Raw genomic sequence first — 22,880 nt, 5'->3', positions numbered from 1 at the left:
GGTGAAAGATGGGAGAGGTTTCTGTATGATTTGCTGCATGTTTGTCCATGCTGCCTTTACAGCTCCACGTACTGTGCTTGGTGGCTCGGTTAAAAGCATGATTTCTTGTGATTCAATACTAAAATCTCTGTTTCCTTCCAGAAGACAGTTGGAATGGGAAGATACAGCATGGTTAACCCAGACTCATCTGGGCTCCTTGGGCATCTCCCACTCAGGACCTGAGGTATGTATTTATTTCTGGGAGCACAAATACGGTGTGCAAAACTAGTCAGGCTGTATTTTCTGCATATGGTACATTGAATCCCTAGAGAAAATGCTTAGTGGTCAGATAGGACTGATAGTTCCATGTAGCACAGTGAGTGCAGTGTACTTCAAAGGTTCCCTGCACCTCTAGGGCTTTCCGCTGAGGTTCCTCCTTTTCTTGGGTACCTTCCCACAAATTACCAGCTGTGCAGCACAGGGCTTTACTCAAGCTCAGCAGCAGCACTCACCACAGCTTTGCATGTAGCACTGAGGTCTGCACTGCTACCAGCATCCTTGATGCCAAGTCCACCCACATGGCCTCCTGCCTCCCAAGGAGTGAATCGTGGTGACACCACAGCTGGGGGCTGCATTCAGGAGAGGGCAGCCATCACATGGCCCAGGGAACACAGCACAGCCCTCCCCCACATTTACAGCGAGCTGCAGGCACATCTCAAGCTTCTTGTGACAGGCCAAGGCACCACTAGGCCCTGGGGCCAGAAAGTCAGGCCCATCTCTTGCTATTCCAGTGCCCACACGTGGCCAAGTTCTGAATGTTCCTTATTTTGCCTTCTCCCATCCAAACGCAGGGCAAGCTTTTTGCAAAGAAAGCAAGTGTCCTCTGCTGGCTGCAAATAAGAAATGCATGTGGTGATACCCTGCCTAGGGACAGCGTTGGGTAGGGATGTGTTATGTGGAGTTTGCAACCTGACTTGTTTTACAGATGGACAATAATGCAACCGCGAATTGGAGCTAAGCTGGCTGCTTGCAGCACAGGCAAAGGAGGAGTGTCAGGGAGTCTTTAGGCTGTGTGTACTGTGTGCAGCCCTTCTCCATAAGCAGTTCCCCCAGTACAGCCTGAGTGAGGCATAAGGTGGTGGGGGCTGGAAGGGGCAGAGCAGAGAGGGGCAGGAGATTGGAGCTGCCTGAGGTGCAGGGGCAGAGGAGCTCTCCACCAGCATGAAGCACATTTGGGGCAGTCTGCAGAAAGGACAAGAGAGCAGCATGTGCTCGTGTTCTGTGTTTCTGAAATAATCCCTTAGAGATCAATGGGGTTTCACATCTTTCCCCATCTGTTCTTAATCTGTTCACTTGGCAGATGCCAAACCACCGTACCCTGTATGGGAAAACACATAACAAAACACAAAGCTTTCTATCTCTCCTAGTTTTATTCAGAACCATTCGCTAAAGCCCAGCTCTGCCCACGCCCCAGCCATGCATGGAGACCCATGGAGGATCCTAAAGCAGGGACAGCTCTGCCTTCAGCAGGCCCAGAGAAGGGGTTTGTGTCTGATGGAGCAGCTTTGTGTTCATGCAACCCAGTGACCTCAGGCTGCTGATTATCTGCTGCTGCTGTCCCTCTGTTGCCAAGAAGCCTCTATCAACATCTCAGGCTACTATTCCAAGCACCAGAGTCTTGCACAGCATCAGTCCGAGCCAGGAGATGTGCAGAGAGAAGGGTTCTGCCTCACAAAAGGGCACAGATCAGCAGTAGGGCCAAGGCAAAGCAGCATTCTAGGCCCCCAGTGACTCCCGCCTCCTGCTCATGCAGCCTTTCATTCCACCATTATCTCAGAGTTCATCACTGCAAAATCTGCTGAGGACATGAGCAACAGAGTTTTAATGGCATCCATGAATACTTTATTTAAGACAGAGACTCAGTGACTACAGCACTGTCATTATCAGTGGCTGGACCAAACCATCTCTGATAATAAATAATACAGGATTACTCCCAGCATCTAAAAATATCCTAACCTAAGCTGTTCCCGTCCTCATCCCATCGATCGGAAGGGCTGAGTGTTTGCCACAGCTTATTCAGTAAATGCAGTTCAACTTTCTTCTTTCCAAATGCTGAAAACTGGCTCTTTTCAGGACGCTGCCATGTAATTTACAGCTGTATTACCAACTCCTTAATGGTTGCCAGGTTCTTTGAGCTCCTTTGAAATCGAACACGATAAAAAGATGAGAGCCAAAACTGACCACGGGTTTTGTGTCTGCAGGTTCCCATGAGCCTTTCTGATCTTCTCAGCAAGCTAATGGAAACAAGCCTGTAACTTCAAGGCAGACCGATGAGGTTTTAGAGTTCCCCTGACTGGTAATGAGAGAGTTGACGCAGCTCAACAGCAGCCAAGTGCCAGTGCATCCCTGTGTCTCAGTACTACCATTAGTCTAAGGTAAGAGGGGGCTGTGAACACCACAGCATGCCCTGCTTTGTTCTGACTCAGCTTTGCACTACCTTGAACCCATGTCAGTTTAATCAATGAACGCAGCCTGTGTCTCTCCAGCTTGGCAAAGGTAGGACTTGAGGTGAAGGAGGTCTGGGCCAACCTGGTGTGTTTTGCCAGTGATTCCCAACTCCCTGCAACTTCAAGAGGAAGATGAGTGCAGTGAAACACCAAATTGAAACACTGTATTTTGTACATGTCCTCGCAGCAGTCATCATCATAAAAACACAAACCCGAGGTTTGTAAAAGTCTAGCAATAAAACCACAGACATCTTTACAGCTCCCAAACATGCAGTGCTGCTCAACAGCAAGCACAGATCCTCCAAGGTGCAAGGAGCAAAACTAACTGGGGAACAGGCCTTATTATTTTACAGCCTAGGAAAAAGGGGGGAAAAAAAGAAGAAGAAAAGCCACAGATGACACCAGTTTGCAGGTCAGCACCAGCCACTGCCAGGGGAGTGAAAACAAAACCTGTTTGTTTTTTCTCACCTGGAGATAGAAGAGCACTGAGCTGGGTAGAGGCAGGATGCTGCACCTCTAGGCTAGCGTGTGTGTTACATTCACAGTGCAAGCTCAGATCCTGGTGCTGTATTCTGATTGTTTAAACCCTTTTTCTTTGCAAAGCAGATTATAGGCATCTGTACTTCCCTAGATAGCAGTAAGCCTGTTCTGTTGCATGGGAATAGAGATCGTTTCTCTCAAAATGTGAGGCAAGCCCTCCGGCAGTGCAGCTCAGCTTCCCAGTGTGCTCTGGCAGCTTATTTAATACTTCCACGCCTTCAATCTCCCATCTACAAAATGAATGCTGTGTTCCTGCCTTGCTTTGTCCAACACAGTCTAAAGCTCTGCAGGGTGTGCACTGGCACTGGCACAGGTGGTCGGGAACCATGGGGATGTGGCACTGAGGGATGTGCTCAGTGGGCACGGTGGGGGTGGGCTGGGCTGGAGGATCTTAGAGGTCTTTTCCAGCCTCGAAGATGCTATGATTCCATGACCCTGAGCTGGTTGTGGGACTGCGCATGGAGCCATGGGTGACTCAAAGGGGTGCCGAGCACCCAATAGGGTTACAGTACACAGAGTGTCATTGGGGGAGGACTTTCTGGACTCCCTGCAGTAGTTTTGCAGCTCTTCTGTGCTTGAATTCACTCAGGTGCAGGCAGGATTTTGCACTGTCTGCCTGCTTGTACCCCATGGGGAGAAGAACATCAGCCCCAGCTCTGGTACTGATTCAGCTATTGACAGCTCCAGTGCCTCTTCCCTTCCTCTGCCATGGAAATGAACCCATGTGGTAGCAATGATGGGAAATTACTCAGAGAGAAGAAAAAGAGCTCTGTGTAAGCCAGGCAAATACTCCAGAGCAAACACAGCCTCAGCCTAGCGCCGTACAGCTGTCAAGTCCCATTGCAGGAGGTTTCTTGATGCTGATTTAACAATTCTTTGGCCCAAGGGTGCATCTCCCACTGAGAATCTGCTCCATCACTGACCAGAAAGGCAGCAATCACAGCTTGTGTGTGTGTGCATGCAGTGAGAGTTACTGCGTGGTAACAGCTGCAGCACATCCAGCAGCTCGTGTCCATACTGTGCTCCCTGAACACAGAGGTCACTGCTCTTTATGCTGGTGATCTTCAATAGAACACAATGGGCAGAGCCTGGGCATGCATACACACATCTGTCTGTGACTGCCGATAGGTTTCTGTTGCTGTTGTTGCAAATGCTTTAAGTACAAAATGCAGGTATCACAGGCCTTCTTTTGCCCTAGAAAAAAAACCCACTTGGTCTTCTGTTATTGACCCAGAGTTCGGGCTCTGTGCCTTTGTGAGGGAGACTCACAAAGGAGAGCCCAGGCTCCCGGGAAAGGCCCATGATATAATTGAAAGGTGGGAAGTGCTTTGCATTGTTAGGAAATGGACAGTCACCGTTCTGGCTGACATCCACCCCATGAGTTAGTGCTGAAAAATAAGGGATCGTCCAGACGCGTGGTTGGAGATAAGGAGCTGACCCTGCAAAGGGCTGCTGCCTCCTCCCAGCCACAGGGCAGCGCTTTGCAGCTGAGCAGCAGGTCAATTCACTTGCACATTTAATGGATGAGGGCAGCGTGCACTCAGCTTTCTGGTCAATGCGCGATGTCGAGGATGCAAAGCCCTTCTGGCCACCCGCGGCTGCAGGGAGCAGCTTGTTCCTTCCAGAGCGCGGCCAGGCGGATCTGTTGGAGCAGATGCTAAAAGCTGAAAGCAAGCACTGACGCTCACAGCGCCCCGCTAGAGAGCACAGCATTGCCGTCCCTCGCGCAGCCCAGCACAGAATCGGTGCTGGTAGGGACCGCTGCAAATCCTATGAGCGCCTCCCGGCCGTGCAGTGCGCAAGGCGGGGCTCACGCAGCTCAGCCCAGCTGCTCGTGTTCCTGCAGCGCAGCGCGGAGATGCACCAGCACAGCTGCACGCGGAGCGCGGATCCCAGCCTCGCTCGCGCCGTGCTCCTGCTGCAGCCGCGCTCACGGAGCGGGACTTGCGGGAAAACGCGCGCGCCCGAGCTCTCGGGAGGCGCTCCGAACCTGCAGACGGCGTGCGTGTGCACGCGCAAGTGCACGTGCCGCCCGTGCATCCTCGCGCACGCGCGCCGCCCCCCGCAGACGCGCCCCCACCGGTGCACGCGGTGCACGCGCATCCCGCTCCCAGCTCGCGGGGCGGGAGCGCGCCCTCCCGGAGTGGGCGTGGCCACGGCAACGGCCGGCGGCGGCGCTGACCCCCCCGTTGCCATAGCGACGGGACGGGCTGCCGCAACCGCACCTGCGCCTGCGCCGCCGCCCCCGTGTCCCCGCGGCCGGTGGGTGAGCGGCGGCCCCGCGGGGCTCGGGAGGCGATGAGCGGGTAGAGGCGGGCAGAGCGACCCTCGGAAGGCCGAGAGCAGGTGAGCAGGGGCGCCGCGGACGGAGAAGAAGGGCGGCGGCTCTGCCAGGGCCCTGTTGCCTGCTGAGCCGGCCGGGCCGTGCCGTGCTGTGCCGTGGTACCGTGCCGTGGTACCGTGCCGTGCTGTGTTGTGCCGTGCTGTGGTACCGTGCCGTGCCGTGCCGTTCCGCCGGCCGTGGCCGTGCTGCCGAGCAGAACCTGCGGCCGGTGGTTGCGGGGGGGCGGGGCCGGGCGGCGCTGTGCCGGGCCGATCTGCATTGCAGGGACGGCGGGGCGCGCCGGGTGTCTGCGCCGTGCGGGGCGGTGCGGACGGATCGGATGCGGCTGCGAACCCGGCTCCGGTTTTGCCGTGTAACTCGCCCGTAGGCGGAGGTAATCCCGTCGGCTTTGTTGGGAGCGAGGCTCGGCCGGGGCCGTTTGCTCGCCTCGTGCCCACAGCTGCGTGCGGCGGCTTCGAGTCCCGGGCACGGCGCGGTGTCGGCTGCTTCAATAGGAAACGTGCTGTTAGCGCAGCTGCTGCGTCGCCGTTTGCTTTCCGCCCTCCCCGCGCTCCGTGTGTCTGCAAAGTTCCCCCCGTTCCCTTAAGAAAAGACGAAGGTCTCTGGAGCTGAGAATAGAAACTCCCTGCGCTGCTATTCCAGAACGTAATTGGCAACAAAATATGTCCTGAATGCTACAAGCGGTGCGGTAGGAGATACGCAGTTGCAATGCTCTTGTTCGGAGCTTTCCTCCCAGTACTGTCGGGCTCCCAGAACTTCTGCCTGGGTTAAGAAACTGCTCCAACATAGCAAAAGATTGAAGGATTGTTTGTGTATCCTTGAGCTTGGCCGTGCCTTGCCGTGCTAAAAGGTAAAGGGAACACTTACGTAATTCGTGCTTTTGTTCGAGTTCCAGTCTCACCTCATTTCTCAGAGTAAGAAAGAAGAAAGGAATGTGAGAATGGCACTGCCTTTGTGCTCGGAACTGATAGCTTCATTTGTATGACGCGATGCTTACCAATGCTTTGGCTCACAAGCGATAGCAGCTAACGGGGTGGGGGTTTGATGAGCTGCAGTTCACTGGATGATCAATGTCTGGGTCAGTGTGCTGCTGTGTTTGAAGGGGTAGGTGTGCTCTGACCGGACACACGCACTGATGATCATTTCCCTGCTGCTGTGGTTTATAAAACAAGCAGGAAGGGAAGGCTGAAGGACTGTGGTGTTGGAAAAGGCAGTGGCACGAGGCGTGTGGCTGTGCCCCGTGAGGCCTTGCTGGTGGTGCTGTGCTGCAGTACGCAGTGAAACGCTGCGTGTGCCGGAGCTGCTGCAAAACCGAGCAGCACAGAGAGCAGGTTGTGTGCCTCAATGTGCGGTGCTGCCATGGGTGGCGGTGTGCTGCAGTGAGCTGTGAGGGTGGGCAGCACGGGGCCTGGCTACAGCCTACCCTGAGTGCTGCACTGCACTGGGTGCTGGTCAGGATCCGTGTGATCAGTGAATAGCTTTGGTGATGTTTTGCCAGCTCGTTTCTCCTGGTGGTGTTAAAGGGAGTGATAAAATGAATGGGAACAGTTCCTTGGTTTGCTGCTGGAAGCGTCCATCTGTGTGGGAAGAAGATGCGAGTTGTGTCATCAGTGGCAGGGCTCCTTGCTGATAAAGGTGTGCACGCTTCCCACACATGCTCAATTGCTTCCTGCTCCTCATGAAAATGTGATGGAGCTCTGCGTGGTTTTTCAGCCTATTGCATCCTTGTGTTGTGCAGCCTGTTCTGTGGCTTATGCGGTGCTCAGCTGGAGGCTGAGGCAGCACCGAGCCGTGCTGTGCATGGCAGTGCATGCTGAGGGCAGGGCTATGGGCGGGTGAATGGTCTGAGAGCCTGGCTAAGCACTGCATGGTTAGAGGGGCTCCTTTGGATGCACAGAGCACTGAGTGAGGGGGGACCATAACTTGTGTAATAGGAGGAGATGGGGCTGTGCACTGCTGGGGCTGCATCAGTAGGAAAACAATGGTATTGAGTTGGCTCTGGGGGGGTAAAGTGAATGTCTGCACAGGATAGCAAAGCTGGAGCTGACTCCACAGTCAGACTGCGTGGTTTCCTTCAGGATGTCCTTTGAAATAAGCTGAACAAACACTATTGGGACGGCATAAGTGTCTGGAGATGGGAGAGCTGACCTAAGCAAAGAACAGCTCAGTGTCTGTTGGTTGGCATTTTGTCATTAAAGCTACGTTTAGGGATGTTTGGTCAGTTCCATGACAGCCATTAAAACAGAGACTGTCAATATAAGGGTCTTCCAAGAGAACTTCTGTCCTTGATTGCTTCTTGAGGCTGTATTTTGTACAGCATACAGAAAGCATTCGGGCAGCTTTTGTCACATTCCAAGGGAGCGATGGCTGGCTGTCAGTGGAGAGGAAGATCACAGCCTGCCCATATCTGCTGGTGGGGAGCTGAGGTGGCTTCCCACATGATAGTCACCCTGTCCGTTTTGTGTAGTGGATACCAAGGAGGTGTCTGTAATAACTACAGTCAGCTGGGCTTTGTTCCAGTGGATTCCTTTCAGCTGTGTCTAAAACCGTAGATGAGCATCTCCTGGATCTTCCCTTGCAGTGGGTTGTAGGTGTGCTCTGACCTTGTGCACCAGCACCTGACACACAGCCTGAAAATAACACTCACTTCATTGATGTCTTTGGAACTCCATCCGAGTAGCTGTGATCAGAAAAGGCCCACAGCCCGCCCAGCTCCTGAGCAAGAGTTGTCTGTTGGAATGCTGTTGTTTGTGATGAGCACGTGATGAAGTTGTGCATTGGAATCTCTTGTTCATGGGCTTAATCTGAGCTGTCTCTAGATCTACATCTGCAGCTCTACCTAGCAGCGTTTTGTGATGTCTGTGACGTTGGGAAATGAGGAATGCAGCACACCATGCAGATAAAGCTTGGGAAGCAGGTTTTGGTGCTGGCCTCACTTTGGAAGGGGAGAGCTGTGTGATGCTGTGGTGTCAGACACTGCACTGCCCCTTTAAATGCTTTGTCATCTTTATCCAATGACATGTGCATCCCTAGCTGCACTTTGTCAGGCAGGGATGGTGGCTCAGTGTGGTAGTTCTGCACCACACAGTGTTTTTTGTATAAGAACATTGGAAATGTGAAATAAAGAGAGAAGCGCTGGAGAGGAAGGAGGAAAAACCATGGTGACATTGCTGCTCTGTGGTGGATGCAGTCACCGCTTTCTTTCCAGCACTGGCTTAATCTGTCTGATGAAATCCAGCCAGCAGTTGGTTGCTTTGAAACCTGTCCCACTGATTTCCATGGTGAGGGTGAAGTTTGCTCATCTGGGCTGCTGAGGACTTGGCACTTTTACTCCTCATCTTTCACTTCTTGATTGTAGCCAATGCACATTCGTTATGGTTTGGAAGAGCAGGAGATAGGACTTTATTGCAATCTTGAAACTGCGTTATACAAATCCCTCTTAGCTCGGTGTTTCCTGGAGGGAGCACCAGCAGTGTCCCACCTGTGGAGCTGCTGCTCTGGGTGTGCTGGGTACGGCCGTGCTGGGAGGGCTGCTCCCTCCTGGGTCAGCCGGCTGCTGGCCTGCTTTACTGTGCATCCTGCCCACGTTTCCAGTCATCCCGTGTCCGTTTGGCTGTTATCACAGGGGATGTGATGCCATCCCAGGAAGATAAGCATCTTCTCAGTAGCTGCTGTGTTAGTCTGGCTCGCTCTCTTGTTAGGTACTGGCTAAAAAAGTTCCTATGGGGGAAAGATAAGAGGTGGGGAAAATGCATGTCATCCACTGGTGTGTGAGAGCTGTTCAGACTGCAGGTGTGAGTGCTGCTGCAGCTCAGCTTAGAAGGAAATTCCTATTGCACCAATGAGGGAGGAAAAAACAATCTAAAATGTGTTCATATTGTGTTCACCCAGTTGTCAGATTCATTTGGAATCCACTTCATCCAGATCCGGGGCTAATTTTGTGTAGCCCCTACCAAGTGAATATAGTGGCGTACTATTATTGGTGTGACTGAAATTCTAACAGGAGTGTCTTTGTAGAATGACTGTCTCTGCAACATACTTCCCCCTTCTCTGTTCTTATGGTAAATAGTCTGTGAATAGCAGAGCTGTATTGCTGTGTACACAGGTGTGACTGTACCGACTGTACCGACTGTACCAGGGCCATTCCCCTTCCACACAACCTGTGCAGTGGCTGCAGGCAGCCTTGGGGAAGGCAGCTGAAACTCATCATAGAGGATCGGTGTAATTGCGCTCCCTGATTAACTTACCAGTGCTGCAGGGGAAATGATGCTCTGGTGCTGATCATTTTTATCCTCTGCCTTAGCCTATAAAGCTAACCGGCCTCTGATTATTGTTCTTCAGACCAAGTAATCCTGGTGTGATCCTTAAAATGCAAGGAACCAAAATGGAAAAATCAATGATGAACAGTCACAGTCTGTTTTGCCTCTTCTCACATTAGAGACTGGGTTAAAAATACGGGTATGTTTCAGGAGTTGTAAATACTTCTCATTTTTGTTTGTTGTCGTCCATCGAGGTGATAATTACAGACACTAAACCTGGCTCTGGTACCTCTGTGGTAGTAGAGGTTTCTGTTTGGTTCCTTAGTGCTGCCACAGCTCACAGTGTTTATCAGAAAACACATCTGATAAAGTCCCTCTGAGCCTTGCTGTTCTGTGCTGTCTCGGCTCCGTGCTGCTGGGATGCGCTGTGCTGCTGGGATGCGCTGTGCTGCTGGTTCTGTGCTGCTGGTTCCGTCCTGCTGTCACCCTCACTTCCATGGGGCTGGAAGGCTGTGTGCACACATTTGTATTCTCAGATGTTTGATCAGGGCTGTAAATCTTGATACAAAAGTTCCTTTCGCAATGAGAGATGTACATGTAAAGCAGGGCCGTGTTACCCGTATGAGTGGCAGCAGCGTGTTGCTTTCTCGGGCTACGTGTACTATTTATTTTAGATGTGTAGAATCAAATTTGTGTCGTGAAACTTCATACCAAAAAGAGCACAACGGAAAGCATTTTACATAGCAGTATGTGGGTAGGGTGGACTTAAAGCTGTTGCTGCCTTAGCAGGAGCAGCAGTAACACAGCAGTGCAGGGGTCTTCAATGATGCTCTCAGCATCATCCTTCTAACATTTCTGTCTTTATTTGAGCCTGGTGCAGCTGAAGGCCTCGTTCTATGGCTATTCTGGGAGAAAAGCCCACTGCTGGGAAGTTTGCTTTGTCCTCATAACCTGACAAACAAAAATCTGCTTGTTTACTCTTCTGCTTGTCCCCTGTCTTACTCACAGCGTCACCGAGGCCTGTGTGGGATGCCAGGTTCAAGTGGCACAGGGAGTGCACCAGTGCACAGCTGAGGAAATGCAATAGCAGGCGGCAGCAGCCAGAGAGCTCTATTCCCAGCTCAGTGTGCACGGCCGCACTCAGCTGCATTAAGGATTCCTTGTTCTGTATTTCTCTGTAGTGACGGTGCAATTCAGTCCTTTCTTCCCTGTTATTGTCCAGGGATGTCACTAATTCCTGTATCCCTGGAGGTAAACAGAAACCCCCAGCAAGACAGAGGCATTATGGCCCATTTCTCAGAACCTGACTTTTATCTTCTAACAGGATTAGTGACTTTGTCTGAAGTTAATCCTCTAAATGTGTTAACTCCAAAGAAATGAGTTCCCTAAGCTCTTCTGGCCTAGAGTTAAATTAGGCTATGTCTGAAATGAGAGTACTTCTAATTGAAATAGCATGAAGCAGGAAAACCTTTTACTTGTGTGGCACTTGCATGGTATCAATTCATTAATAGTATAATTCAGCTGATGAATTCTGTTGGACCTGGCTGCATAGTGAGGATCTTTATATGCACGTATCTGCAAGTGAAGTCGCTGATACAGTTCTACCTCTGCTCACAGACAGTCACTGCATGCCAGGATGGCAACTTCAAACCTGGAGAACCAGCTGCACAGCGCCCAGAAGAACCTCCTGTTTCTGCAGAGAGAACATGCCAGCACCCTGAAGGGCCTGCACGCCGAGATCCGGCGCCTGCAGCAGCACTGCACAGGTACCTGGGGAGGGCGCTGGTGCTGGGTCAGGGTTTGCCTCGTCTCACAAGGATGGGGAAACTGCTGGGCAGCCCATCACAGTGTGTGCTTTGGGTTTGTGTATCTCAGGGCATAACAGGTGTGAAATAAAGAGAAATCTTTGCTTAATGATTAAAAAAATAAACTCCTGTTACCTTCTTGTTCTGGTTGCTGAAGATTTGACAACGTGCAGCGCATCTCCATTATTTTATATGCTTGTTCTAAAAACAAAGTAACTATTTCTTCCCCCCAGACCTGACCTACGAGCTGACTGTGAAGAGTTCTGACCTGTCAGGTAAGGAACACGCAGCATTTTTCTTTAATGTTCATGTTAAACTGCCTCGTTTTTTAACATTTTACTTCCTCTGTTACAAGTAGGTGAGAATACTTTGCATGTGGGATATTGCTGACTATAAATTCAAACGGTGTAAGAGTAGTTTTCTCCTTTCCAGAGTCATTGTTATCAATGAAGTAAATGTAATAAATGCCAGTGGTTTACAGGCTGGTTAGGCCTGGTTCTGTGGCTAATGGGGCGAGGGGACACATGGACCCAACAGCCCAGGAAAGGGAGGAAGGGCCCAAAAACAAAACAGTGGCACCGATCTGAGGAGGAAAGTTAATTTACTAAGATACCAGAATGCAAGATAACACAATATAATATAATTGGAATTGAAGCTAATAAAGCAAGTAAAATGAGAGCGAGCATCCAGAAACTGAAGGCCTTATTCTGTTGCTGAAGGTGTGATGGCTGTGGAGCACACACACCACACATGAGCAGAAAGGGCAAGAGGTGACATCCTGAGACATGTGGACAGTTTCATCTTTCCCTCTGAATGGAAACCCAGAGTCCTCTGGGGTGTGTTATTGTTGTTGTGCTTCTCTTCTGAGACAGGCATTCCTGGAACTATCCATGATCCACAAACTGGAGCATTAACTCTTTAACTCCCGGTGCACTACACAGTGTTACAGTTTGGAATACTGATAACAAAAACCATAAAACCTTGACAATAAGTTTAGCAAGGTCACACAGGAGATGTCTGAGAGATCCAGGAATAGAGTGTAGAACCACTGACTGCTTTCTTTTAATAGACAGTCAGTTCCCAACAGGCTTTATGGGAGCAGGAAACATGAATTTTAGCAGCAGGAGTGAGGCTGTTTAATTAAAGGTTAGCTGGCATAGCTGCTAGTCAGTTCAGCTGCATTATGTTATCAACAAGTGAAGCAGAGGAATTAATTAAATGCTCCATGGGAGTCACCTCCTGAATCTGGGCTAGTGCAGGACAGTCTGTATCATGTAAGAGAGAACATGAATATTGAGCAAAGCAAGTGAGGAACTGCATGGGTTCAGCATTGTTCCATAATACTGCAGTGCTGCTCAGATGCTTTTCATCAGAGGATTTTCAAAGTAGGTGGTTTAATAGTGATGTTCACTGTTGTCCACTATGAACAACATGGAACAACTTATAATTGAGAGTCCTGTGACTCGAGTGCTTGTATTTGGGGAAATGAAGGCTGCAGTTCTCTTCTGAGCAGCTGGGAAAGTGCCCAGCTGTAATGAGTAGAGACATCACTGCATGGTGTGGGGTCAGCCTGTCCCTGAGGACAAGCCCCCACCAGTGCGAGATCCCCTGGCTTGAGCGGTGCGCAGCATCTTGTGAAGAGAAGGCAGGCAGGCTCAGACATCTCAGCCCCAGAGAGAACCCCTCTGCCTACAGAGCCACAGGCTTCAGCCGACTGTGAATGGCCAAAGCTAAAGCTTGAGCCTCTGGTGGTAAGCTGAGCCAGCTGTTCCATCGTGCTCACCAGCCACCTGGTGTTTGTTGGGGGAGAAGTTCCTCTTAATGGTCAGAGAATTTGCAAAATAGCTCCAATTTGGAGCAAGTTCTGATTTCTGTAATCCCCGTTCTCCTCAATGCATGAAGCATCTTTTAATATGGTGAGTGGCACAAACTCTTCACCTTTTCCTGTAAAAGCCATCCTGCTGCTTCTGAAGATGAAGTAATTGCTACAGTATTGGCAGAAGTTGGTCTCTGGGCTCTTCCTGTGGCTTTGGAATGCCAAAAGGAACCCTGCTGCAGCATTATTCTTAGTGGCTGTCAGTAACTTTGAAATGCTTCTGCTTTTCCTGTTCTAGGAAACATTAGTTCAAGAAGTGATGAACTCAAAAAAAAGTGTGAAGATCTTGAAGCTCAGCTGAAAGTCAAAGAGGCTGAAAACAATGAATTATTGAAAGAACTTGAACAAAAGAATGCAATGATAATGGTGCTGGAAAACACTATTAAGGAAAGAGAAAAGAAGTATTTGGAAGAGTTAAAAATGAAAAGCCATAAGCTCAATATGCTGTCGAGTGAACTAGAGCAGAGAGCAAGCACTATTGCTTATTTAACTTCTCAACTGCACGCTACTAAGAAGAAGCTGATGAGTTCAAGTGGGACTTCAGAGGGGACCCCTTCAGGCAGTCCAGTGTTGTCCGGCTATAAGCCAGCCCCTCCCAAAGATAAACTGCCCGAGACTCCACGGCGCAGAATGAAGAAGAGTTTGTCAACACCACTCAACCCGGAGTTTGAAGAGGCCTACAGAATAGGATCCGATAGTCGGAAGCTGCTGTTAAGAGAGCATGTGGATGCCATGCCTGATCCCACTCCTTTCCTGCTGGCCAGAGAAACATCAGAGGTCCATCTTATTAAGGAGAGGCCGCTGGTTATTCCACCCATTGCTTCAGACCGAGCATCGGGTGAATCGCAGAGCCCGGCCCGAGAGAAACCTCACAAGGCTCACGTTGGAGTGGCGCATCGCATCCACCACGTCGCGCCCTCCCAGCCTCAGCCAGAGGTTGAAACGCTGGCGGTGGATCAGGTCAATGGAAGCAAGGTGGTCAGAAAGCACTCAGGGACAGACAGAACTGTTTGAGTCCAATCACTGTTGCCCTTTTCTGTTGCTGTTTATGCACTGTGATCCTATAGGATAAATAGCACCTGCAGTAAAGTTTCTTTTGATGCCCCATGCATGCCAAACTTCTTCCAGATACATCATTAATAGATTATCCTCCTCTATTGAAACCTACTAGGACTGTGTTCATATGGCAAGGTATATAACTACTAAATGCTGTGGCCAAATCAGGGGTACCTGACTGCTTGCTTCTGAGCACTGCTCCATTTATTGTATCTACACGTGTGGACAAAGGCACATGCTGCAGGCTGTGTTATTAATAATATTAGTGAAAACAAACTTACCTATAAACCTGCAGCAATACGTATTGGCTGTTAGCATTTGAAATAGCAATGGTTCTTTTGTCTTCACTGTGTATGTAGCACTTACTTCATACACAAACATTGACTTTCATGACAAAGCCTTCCTCATGGTAGCACTGGGAATCCATGCGGCTGTACATACACTTCAAAACTAACTAAGGACTTTTTTCCTTCAAAGGCCATCAGTTGTGAACTGTGTTGATAGTTTCAAAGTCCTGAGAGTCCCAGTAAGCATTGGTTAGCCCCAAATACTTTGGTTTGTGGCTTTAAGCAAAAAATGAGGAAGAAAGGTGGAAAATGACCGTCTTCAATGGTTAATGGTCCTCTCAGAGTACGAACACGTCGTTTTTGTTTGTATTTCTAAACTGAGTGGCTTCATTTCACACTAGTCAGTCAGTGCACTGCACTTGTGGCACCTTCCATACTGGCTGAGAGCTCCTTTTTTTCAGGGAGAAAATGTACCTGACTGTCCATATGAGAAGGGTTCTTAGGGTTCTTAATGCTCTGACCTGCACTTTTTTGTAAATGTTGTTGTTGGTTTTTTTCCTTGAAATGATGAGACTGACTTATTCAGGGTATCGGCGGGCAGCTCTGACTGCTAATAGCTGAGCAGCTCAGAGTCCCTCTGAAACGTGTGTGCTCAGTTTTAAATGTAACTGACTTACCCGCTTGTTACAGGAGGAGAACCTGGCATCCTTGATTTTTATCCTAGTCAGTTGGGATGCACTTGCCTTGTACTTGTCCTGATTCCCCCGTCCAGTTAGCAACAGGTAGACCCTGCATCTGTTGTTAGGCTACTTGATTTCTGTTCCCTCTTTTTGTTCTTTTTTTCTAGGAAAGAAAGGCATACTGAGAGCTGTGTGTGTAAGTTTTGGAAAGGAGTTTTCCTTACATTCTGATCAGCACCTCCAGCTTGCCTCTGCTTCACTCTTGTCTGCAGCCTCTGAGTAGGACCGGCAAGAAAAAACAGCTCCCAAATGCTGCTAAGCTTATGATGTGCCTTCAAGAATTTCGAACACGTAACCTTTGTAAAAGCTGAAGGATCCCTGCCTGCCCTCTTTCCTTCCCCTTGCCAGCTGTAGTCTGCCCCTCCAGCTTTTTTTCTGCAGCTGTGTCGGTGTGTTTCCCTCTGGAGCCTTGGATAACTACTTGTCAGCTTTCTCCCCCTCCCAAAAAGGCACTGACAGGATGAAAAAAAGCTGTTCTTTCCTACCTGTGGTGCTGCTAATTCCCCTGTGCAGCATGAGAACTTACTGCAGGGTTGGTCCCAGTCAGAGAGGATCTGAATGTCCACTGACCCGAAGGCTCCTGTGTCCTGTCCCTGTGTGCCCTCACAGCTCAGGCACTTCCTAGTTTGAGAAGCCCAAGAAATGCTTGTCAGCATTGTGCCTTGCCAGTTGTGTGCTAGGGTTTGTTTCATGAATGGGGGGAGGATGGGGAAAAGCTCTTCCTGAGAGATGATCGGCTAAGGAAAGTCTGTTATCCTGGAGTTCAAAGTGTATTGCATTTACCAGCAGTGTTTTTGGTTTGGGGATTTCTTTGGTGGTCGTTGCCATATTTTTATGGCTATTGTATGAGTGAACTACCCTGCCTCTTGTTCAAGGCTGGTGGGAGGCATCGCTTCCAAACCCAGCAGAAGTGATGCTTTGGGCAATTAAAAACATTTCTTACAACCGTACAGCCAAACTTCAGTCTTTGTGTCTGTGAGACTTACTTATTATGTCCTTCCTATATGTATGTATATACTTTTTCCACACACACATATACCAGCTTGAAAGTGTTTCTAAGAGGAAATACAAATGATGCAAAACTCTTCATTTTTAGATGTGTTTATTGATGCCAGTAGCTCACAGTTAACGTGCTGCTGGAAGCCAGCTGTACCTGAGGGGATGCTGCCCACACCTGGGGGCTCAGTCTCTTTGCCTCTTCCTTTTTTCCCTCTCTAAGCAGGGGATGCTGTGAGGACAATGTAGCGCCTCACTTCAGACCGTCAGTCTGCATTCAAAGTGAGACACACGCCTTGAAGCACCCAGTGGGAAATGTGCTTTGTGGTGTAAAGATCAGCTTCAAAAACAAGGCCAACACCCATCGCGTTCCTTCTCTGCGAGGTGGTGTACACCGGTGTCCGGAGGGTGTTCTAAGGAGTGGAGGGAAGGAGGACACTGAGTAGTGCTCAAAGCACTGCGTGAAAGTGGAAGCAACAGGGGTCTCTATAAGAGATGGTTGTCTTCAGCAATTCACTCTGAGGAGTGAGGAGGAACTTAATGCTGCGCAGCTTATGTGCTAGTGGCAATAATAGTGCTGCTTGTGTTAAGAGCAAAAGGACTAGCAGCTACTGACATTTAGGAATAGGAGGGAGTTAATAAGCAAATGTACCCAGAGGAAAAAAGTACCTGGAGTTTGAGCCTGTGTGCTTCAATGGGAATTATCTTCAGGATGGGTAACTCCACCACCAGCACTCCGGGCTTGCTTTTTGTTAGGCAGCCGTTCTCTGTGTCCCAGTCTGCCCCTTCCAGAAACAGGCCAGAAACAAAGCAGCCTGTAAAGGCAGAAACGCAGCATCTTAGATAGCAGTGACAAAACTCAGATCCTTTCAAACTGCATCTGCGGGGAGGAGTGAAACTTGTCTGCAGTTTGTTCTTTTAACACAGCTGCAAGCTGTAGCTTTAAAGCAATTTCCAATTGAAAGTGGCTGAGCTGCATTCTGTATGATAAACAGCGTGTGGACTAAATACTGATTTTCTTGCTGTTTTCTTCCCTACAGTGGATGCTGCCTTCCAGTTATTTGCTTGTGTAATAGCCCAGTTCTGAGCAAGCGTTGTCACTCTGCTGGTTACATCACTGACAGAAGGTGGATGTTTGAATGTTAGTAAATACAGAGAAGAAAGTGACTCGTTATTAACTAACTGAAAGCTGTGTTGGAAATGGAGGGGGACAGCAGCTCTGTTTTAGCCAGTCAGGTCTAATACTCAGAGCTGCTCACCTGGCCCTACATGTGGTGTGATGTATTCAGTAATTAGAGCACTGCGAGGCACCACAATTTCCAGGCTATCTTTACACAGTAAGTAACACATAACCGTATTTACCTTTCTGTTTGAATACATTACTTGCACTGGCTGCATGCATTGTCTGCAGAGGTGCAGTCAAATTCATTCCGCTCAGCAGCCCAAGCAGTTTCTCTTTCTCCCTTCTGGCCTCAGTTACCTATTTTTTTTCCTCAAATACCCATGAAGTCACTTACCTTGTGTGGGCCCTTCAGAGATGTCCTCTGCAGTCCTGTATTTGGTCACCTCGGTGTAGAGGGTGGAGTGATCCAGGGGCCACTTGTTTTTCCTGCAGCAGGCTTGAACAAGAGCTGTCAGGTATGACTCTGGAATGTGCAGGCCTGAGAGCCACATCACCTTTGGTTCGCACTCATTGACCTGCAATCAGTAATAGAAGACAGCCTGCAGTGCTTGGTCTGCTCTGCTCAGCTCAGAGGCCAATCTCAAAGGCTAGCCAGTGGCTTCATTCTCATTCGAGGTGGTGATTGATTGGCATAAGTTTAAATTATTTAAAGCAGTGAAATTTCAACGACTTCTGCACCCCATCACTAATTTGCACTGTGTACACAGCAGACTAAACAAGAGCTTGGAGTCCCTCGTTTACTTACCCAGGTGCTGTACTGGTTGTACCTATCTCTGAAGAAAATAATCCAATTTCCGAGTGTTTTCAGTGTGTCGGGGGCCAGTCGCCTCCAGATGCCAGGAATCTGTCCATTAAAGAGTGCCCGAGCCACATCGTCCAGTTCACTGCTCATTCCAACTTCCCCAGCCAAGGCCTGGAATGACAGTGACAGTCCTGAGTGCCAGAGCTGTGCCAGTTACAGCCTCAGCTGACTGGCTCTGCCTGCTGTGAGCAGCGGTAGCGGTGCTGTTACGTACACGCTGCAGTTCAGCCAGTGACTTTGCCATGCAAATGATGAGCTTATTAAAACGTTCCAGTTCCTGCAGCAGCACCACAGTTGTAGGGGTGAGGTGCAGTCCAAATCCTTTTCTTATCTTGGTAAGATCAAATACTTCTGGTATTTTGTTTTCTATATCCTTAGCAACATGAGCAATGTATTCATCTCGACTAACTCCGGTACCAGATTCACCTGAAACAAAAATAGCCTGGTGAGATTAAATCCCCCCTATTAATTTTTATAAGAACTGCGCAGGCTGACTCACTGCTTGGCACCCACACGTCTTTACCCACCCCATGCAGCACTGACCTTGGCACCAGCAGGCTCCCTGTATGCCCAACACTTTCTCTGAGCACATGCTGAGCTACTTTCCTGCTGCCAGGGCTCAGCAGCTCAGTTGCTTTTCAGCCCCTTTGCAGCCTCTGCTCCATGAGGCCATTACATGTGCTGGCAGGCAGAGCCCGGCTGTGCTGCAACAGCAACTCCTCAGTGCCAGCCTGCGGGGTCCCAAGTGGGGGTGGATGTACCTGTCTGAGGCTGCAGCTCAAGAAGATGAGACCAAATGCCACGAACTGCCTGTGTGTAATACCCGATCTCAGCATTGGCGTGAAGGCCGAATACTTCTGGACTATTAGCCAGGGGCAGACATTCTATTGCCACTGCAATACAAAAACACACTTACTTACTTCAGACTGATGCACACACTGCACTACAGCTACCAGACCATGCATAGTGTAAGAAAAGTTATTTAATGCTAATTTACGTGACAGAGAAAGCACTGCTTACCAGCAAAGTCATCTTTCACAGTCCCTTGAGGAATCCTGTAATCAACCTCATCATTTTTGTAAAAGTGAAATGTTTGGAATGTGTCAAATAAGAAATCACCAAGGTACTCATCCATATAGACAGTCAGAATGCGGCGATCAAAGCTGTCGATGGCACGGCCACCATACATGACCTAGAAATAATTACACTGGTTATAGAGCACTGCTGTTTGAGGCAGCAAATACAGCTACAATAACACTGAAAGTTCCAAAGCATTTTGCTATTGCAGTGGCTGCACAGCGTGAGTTTAATGCTGTCTCCCCTGAAGGCTTCCTGTAGCTCCTTCTCAAGAGGAGCTGCTCTGGGCCACTCCTGATAGCCAGCCTTGGTGATGTATTTGTGTACATGCAGCAGTAACTTCAGTACCAGCTCAGGATCAGCTGTGATTAAATGCTGCCAAATAACAACTTGCTGTAAGATTCTGTGTTACAGCAGCTACTTTGAAGCAGCCAGCTGCTACACAGCACGTAGCAAATACAGCACATAGCAAATACAGCACATAGCAAATACAGCACATAGCAAATACAGCACATAGCAAATACAGCCCTGCTTCAGAAATACCTGTTTGTACAGCTCGGGTCAGTCACTCTCCGTTGCACTAACAGTGAATATACAGTGTGAAGTCGTGCTGTTGAGTGCCTTTCCTCAGAGGATCCAAAGGCTCCCTCAGAACTAAGCATCATCACTCCCCCATTGTGCAGTTAAACACAGTGGCCCCAGTTTATTGAGGCAGTGAGGGTAAGTGACTTGCCCAGGAGTTTCAGGACTGCCCACAAGAGATTCCGAACCAACTCCATGTTAGGACACAGCTCAGGGATTCTTGCACTGTCAGTGTAGGCACTCACCTCTCCAATAAGATACTTGAGGCTGCTCCACGGGATTTTATCATCATCTTGCTGGAAAGCTTTTGTCAAGTATGTGTGAAGAATTTCCATGCAGACCTGATAAAGATGTTAAAACAAGATGAGAAGATTCAAAGATCAGCTACACGTGTCTGATTTTACTTAACCCAGTTCTTGTTTGACAACTAACAACAGTTTCTTCCTCAACAAAATGAATTAGGAAGCGTACATCTTGTTAAGGAAAGAAGCCTATGGGGGAGGGTTATAAAATAAATGCGTTTCTATAAACAATGTTCATAAATACAAACATAAATGAGAATCTCATTAAGTAAGTTTTGTGGTTTTAGTGTGATCAAAATTGACATTATGGAAGATCACGAGTTTACTGAGTCTACAGCAACAAAAAAAAGGTCAATTATTATATTGCAAGAAAGGACTGAAGATGAATACACCACGTTTTCAGAAGTAATTCAAGCAACTCGAGAACAGAAGAGCTGTAATTATTTCCTTACCTGGAAGTCAGATTCATTAAAATCATACGGTACGTTCCAGCCAACCTTCCCAAACTTCCTCCTCTCCTGAACCACGGCATGGAAAAATGCCAGCACGTAGACTAAGGATTTGAAGGCAGGATGGGGGCATTGCTCCAAGGCTTCTTTGGGAATCCTGAAGTAGGTGGCTCTCATGTTCAGTTTCAGACCATTCGGTGGTTCTGTTACAACCTACCAAAAGAATCAGGGACGCCATCGATTACCAAATAGCATCAAGAAGGTAAACAGTCAAATGTCTCGTGTAGTTAAACAGCACAAGCCTGCAGAAACTGACCAGCCTTCTACATCCGTACCAATATGGGGCTTTTTTGTATGTAAAGACATGCATCCAGCCTTTTATCAGGGTTAGCAGAGATGTGAAGAGAAACCTGGTACTATCTGACATATAGCTGCGTTATTGGAAGGATTCATGGTTCATCATACTTTCACTTACTGAAATATTAGCAGTAATGTACAGATTTGGCTGTGTCCTGCACACCACAACACTAAGATGGCTTAACACGACTTTGCTAATTATCGAATGAAAGCAGAGTCATCTTCATGGCACCGCTGTCAGAGAGCTGTAAAATGTTTTTCTAAGTGCATATGTGCAGCCTTAAATCAAAAACATATTCACACTCACTTCTCCCCACTGTAGCACAAAGCAGTGCTGAGGTGAATAACTTCAGAGCTCAGCACATATTGGGTGGATCTGATACACCGCTGCCATCAACTCCATGCAATAAAATGATCCCATTTACAGCACTGTTTCACCACAGCGGAAGTAAAGCAGTCACAAAATAGAACACCAGGACTGCATCATGGCTTGAGCCTTCAAAATAATCAGCTCAGCTTGCTTGTGATAAATGATGCAGCCTGAAGTAGCAACTGGAAAACATTATCCTATTACAGTGTCTGCTCCACTGACACTATTGCCAGGCTAGACAGACCTCAGCTCTGCACCAGCAGTGACTATTTCTGACTGTTGGATATACTACATATGTGGCAGCATTAGAATGAATGTAAAGAGCATTTGTTCCATCTCCAGGTTTACTCCCAAAGCTCTGTTCTAAAATAACAGCTGTCATCCAAAGGAAAAAAAAAATCACCAGAAAATAAACAAGATGGTAGAAAACCTATCTGGGTAATGAACATAAAACCCTTGTGCACAGCCCAAGTCAACGTGCTGCATCCAGGTCACGCTCCTCCCCAGGCAGTCTGATAGCTGAGCTCACAGGGCAGGCCCTCCCACTGGGCTTTGTGCTCCTGCAGCACCTTCAGTGACTTCTGCAGGATCCCAATGGGGAAGCCCTCGGTTGGGTCTGTAGTCAGCCAGAGGCGATAGTCGGGGTGAGGATCTGTGATGTTCTCCAGGGCCTTTTCCAGAGTGATGAGCCACTTCACCAAAAGGTGACAGTTCTGCAACATCAGCCATTCTCCTTTCACCACCACTTCCTCCAGCATCTGCAGGGCGATCTTAAGAAGCAGAAAGAGCGCTCTGTGAGTAACACTCCCTTTCAGCTACCTTTCTAACAGCTGAAATTATCACTCTGAACATAAAAACCATAAAACCATCCTAGCAGCCAAACACCCTCTCTCACATTACAGAAAACCATTATTTCTAGGTTGGCAAATCATATTCTATTTCCAAAGCACAAATTAACTTTTAATTAACATTTTCGGTGGCCTTCAGAAAGGAAATTCATCAAGTCCATGACACAAAAAGCATGACCTGCAATTCGCACACTAACTCAGGGCCCACAGAACGTCCCAACCCTCCCACTGAAGTTACCTTTTCTTGGCCTTGTCCCATGGCTAGGAATTTGAGTTTATCCCCTCCAAAGCCTGTCCTCTCAGCCAGTTTCATGAGGTCACTAATGGGATCACAGCCAGGACTTAAGATAAAAACAACTGGTGAGTTAGGACTGCTCTGCTCAAAGATGGCTTCAAAGCTGATCACGGGGGGCTGCACGAACCTGGTAGGAAAAGAAGCACAGTGAGCTGCTCTACCAAAAAAGTATCAATTTTGTGTAAAAAATGGCTTTAATACTGACATCAACATTCACCTCAGACTG

The 22,880-nt window shown here is 48.6% G+C and overlaps 2 protein-coding genes across 7 annotated transcripts in view; one reads left to right on the top strand and one right to left on the bottom strand.

The window, feature by feature from the left end:
• The first annotated feature begins 5,197 nt into the window (after positions 1–5,197).
• On the top strand, positions 5,198–16,343 carry CCDC92 (coiled-coil domain containing 92). Of its 6 annotated transcripts, none has more exons than XM_072350666.1 (5): positions 5,198–5,372; positions 11,251–11,395; positions 11,668–11,709; positions 13,549–14,285; positions 15,501–16,343. In XM_072350666.1, the coding sequence occupies exons 2-5, from the start codon at positions 11,266–11,268 to the stop codon at positions 15,516–15,518; spliced, it is 927 nt and encodes a 308-aa protein (XP_072206767.1). In that variant the 5' UTR covers positions 5,198–5,372; positions 11,251–11,265; the 3' UTR covers positions 15,519–16,343. The 6 variants fall into 6 exon arrangements, with proteins under 6 accessions (XP_072206767.1, XP_072206764.1, XP_072206763.1 ...); XM_072350667.1 differs by lacking the exon at positions 5,198–5,372 and adding an exon at positions 5,649–5,743; XM_072350663.1 differs by having other exon boundaries at positions 5,201–5,372; positions 11,247–11,395; positions 13,549–16,343.
• Positions 16,344–16,469: 126 nt separating this feature from the next.
• The window catches only part of DNAH10 (dynein axonemal heavy chain 10), a 49,923-nt gene continuing 43,512 nt past the window's right edge, over positions 16,470–22,880 (bottom strand). Inside the window, exons 68-78 of the mRNA XM_072351373.1 lie at positions 22,598–22,781; positions 22,081–22,281; positions 20,788–20,997; positions 20,279–20,374; positions 19,395–19,566; positions 19,136–19,267; positions 18,589–18,800; positions 18,318–18,485; positions 17,907–18,087; positions 17,059–17,204; positions 16,470–16,802 (exon numbers count right to left, since the gene is read on the bottom strand). Coding sequence (XP_072207474.1) covers positions 16,656–16,802; positions 17,059–17,204; positions 17,907–18,087; positions 18,318–18,485; positions 18,589–18,800; positions 19,136–19,267; positions 19,395–19,566; positions 20,279–20,374; positions 20,788–20,997; positions 22,081–22,281; positions 22,598–22,781 — 1,849 coding nt within the window. The 3' untranslated portion in view covers positions 16,470–16,655. The remainder of the gene's footprint in view (positions 16,803–17,058; positions 17,205–17,906; positions 18,088–18,317; positions 18,486–18,588; positions 18,801–19,135; positions 19,268–19,394; positions 19,567–20,278; positions 20,375–20,787; positions 20,998–22,080; positions 22,282–22,597; positions 22,782–22,880) is intronic.

This window comes from Excalfactoria chinensis, chromosome 16, assembly GCF_039878825.1.
Source record: "Excalfactoria chinensis isolate bCotChi1 chromosome 16, bCotChi1.hap2, whole genome shotgun sequence".
Lineage (NCBI taxonomy): Eukaryota > Metazoa > Chordata > Aves > Galliformes > Phasianidae > Excalfactoria > Excalfactoria chinensis.
Note: the sequence above shows the minus strand (reverse complement) of the source record. Positions and strands in the feature narration are given on the sequence as shown.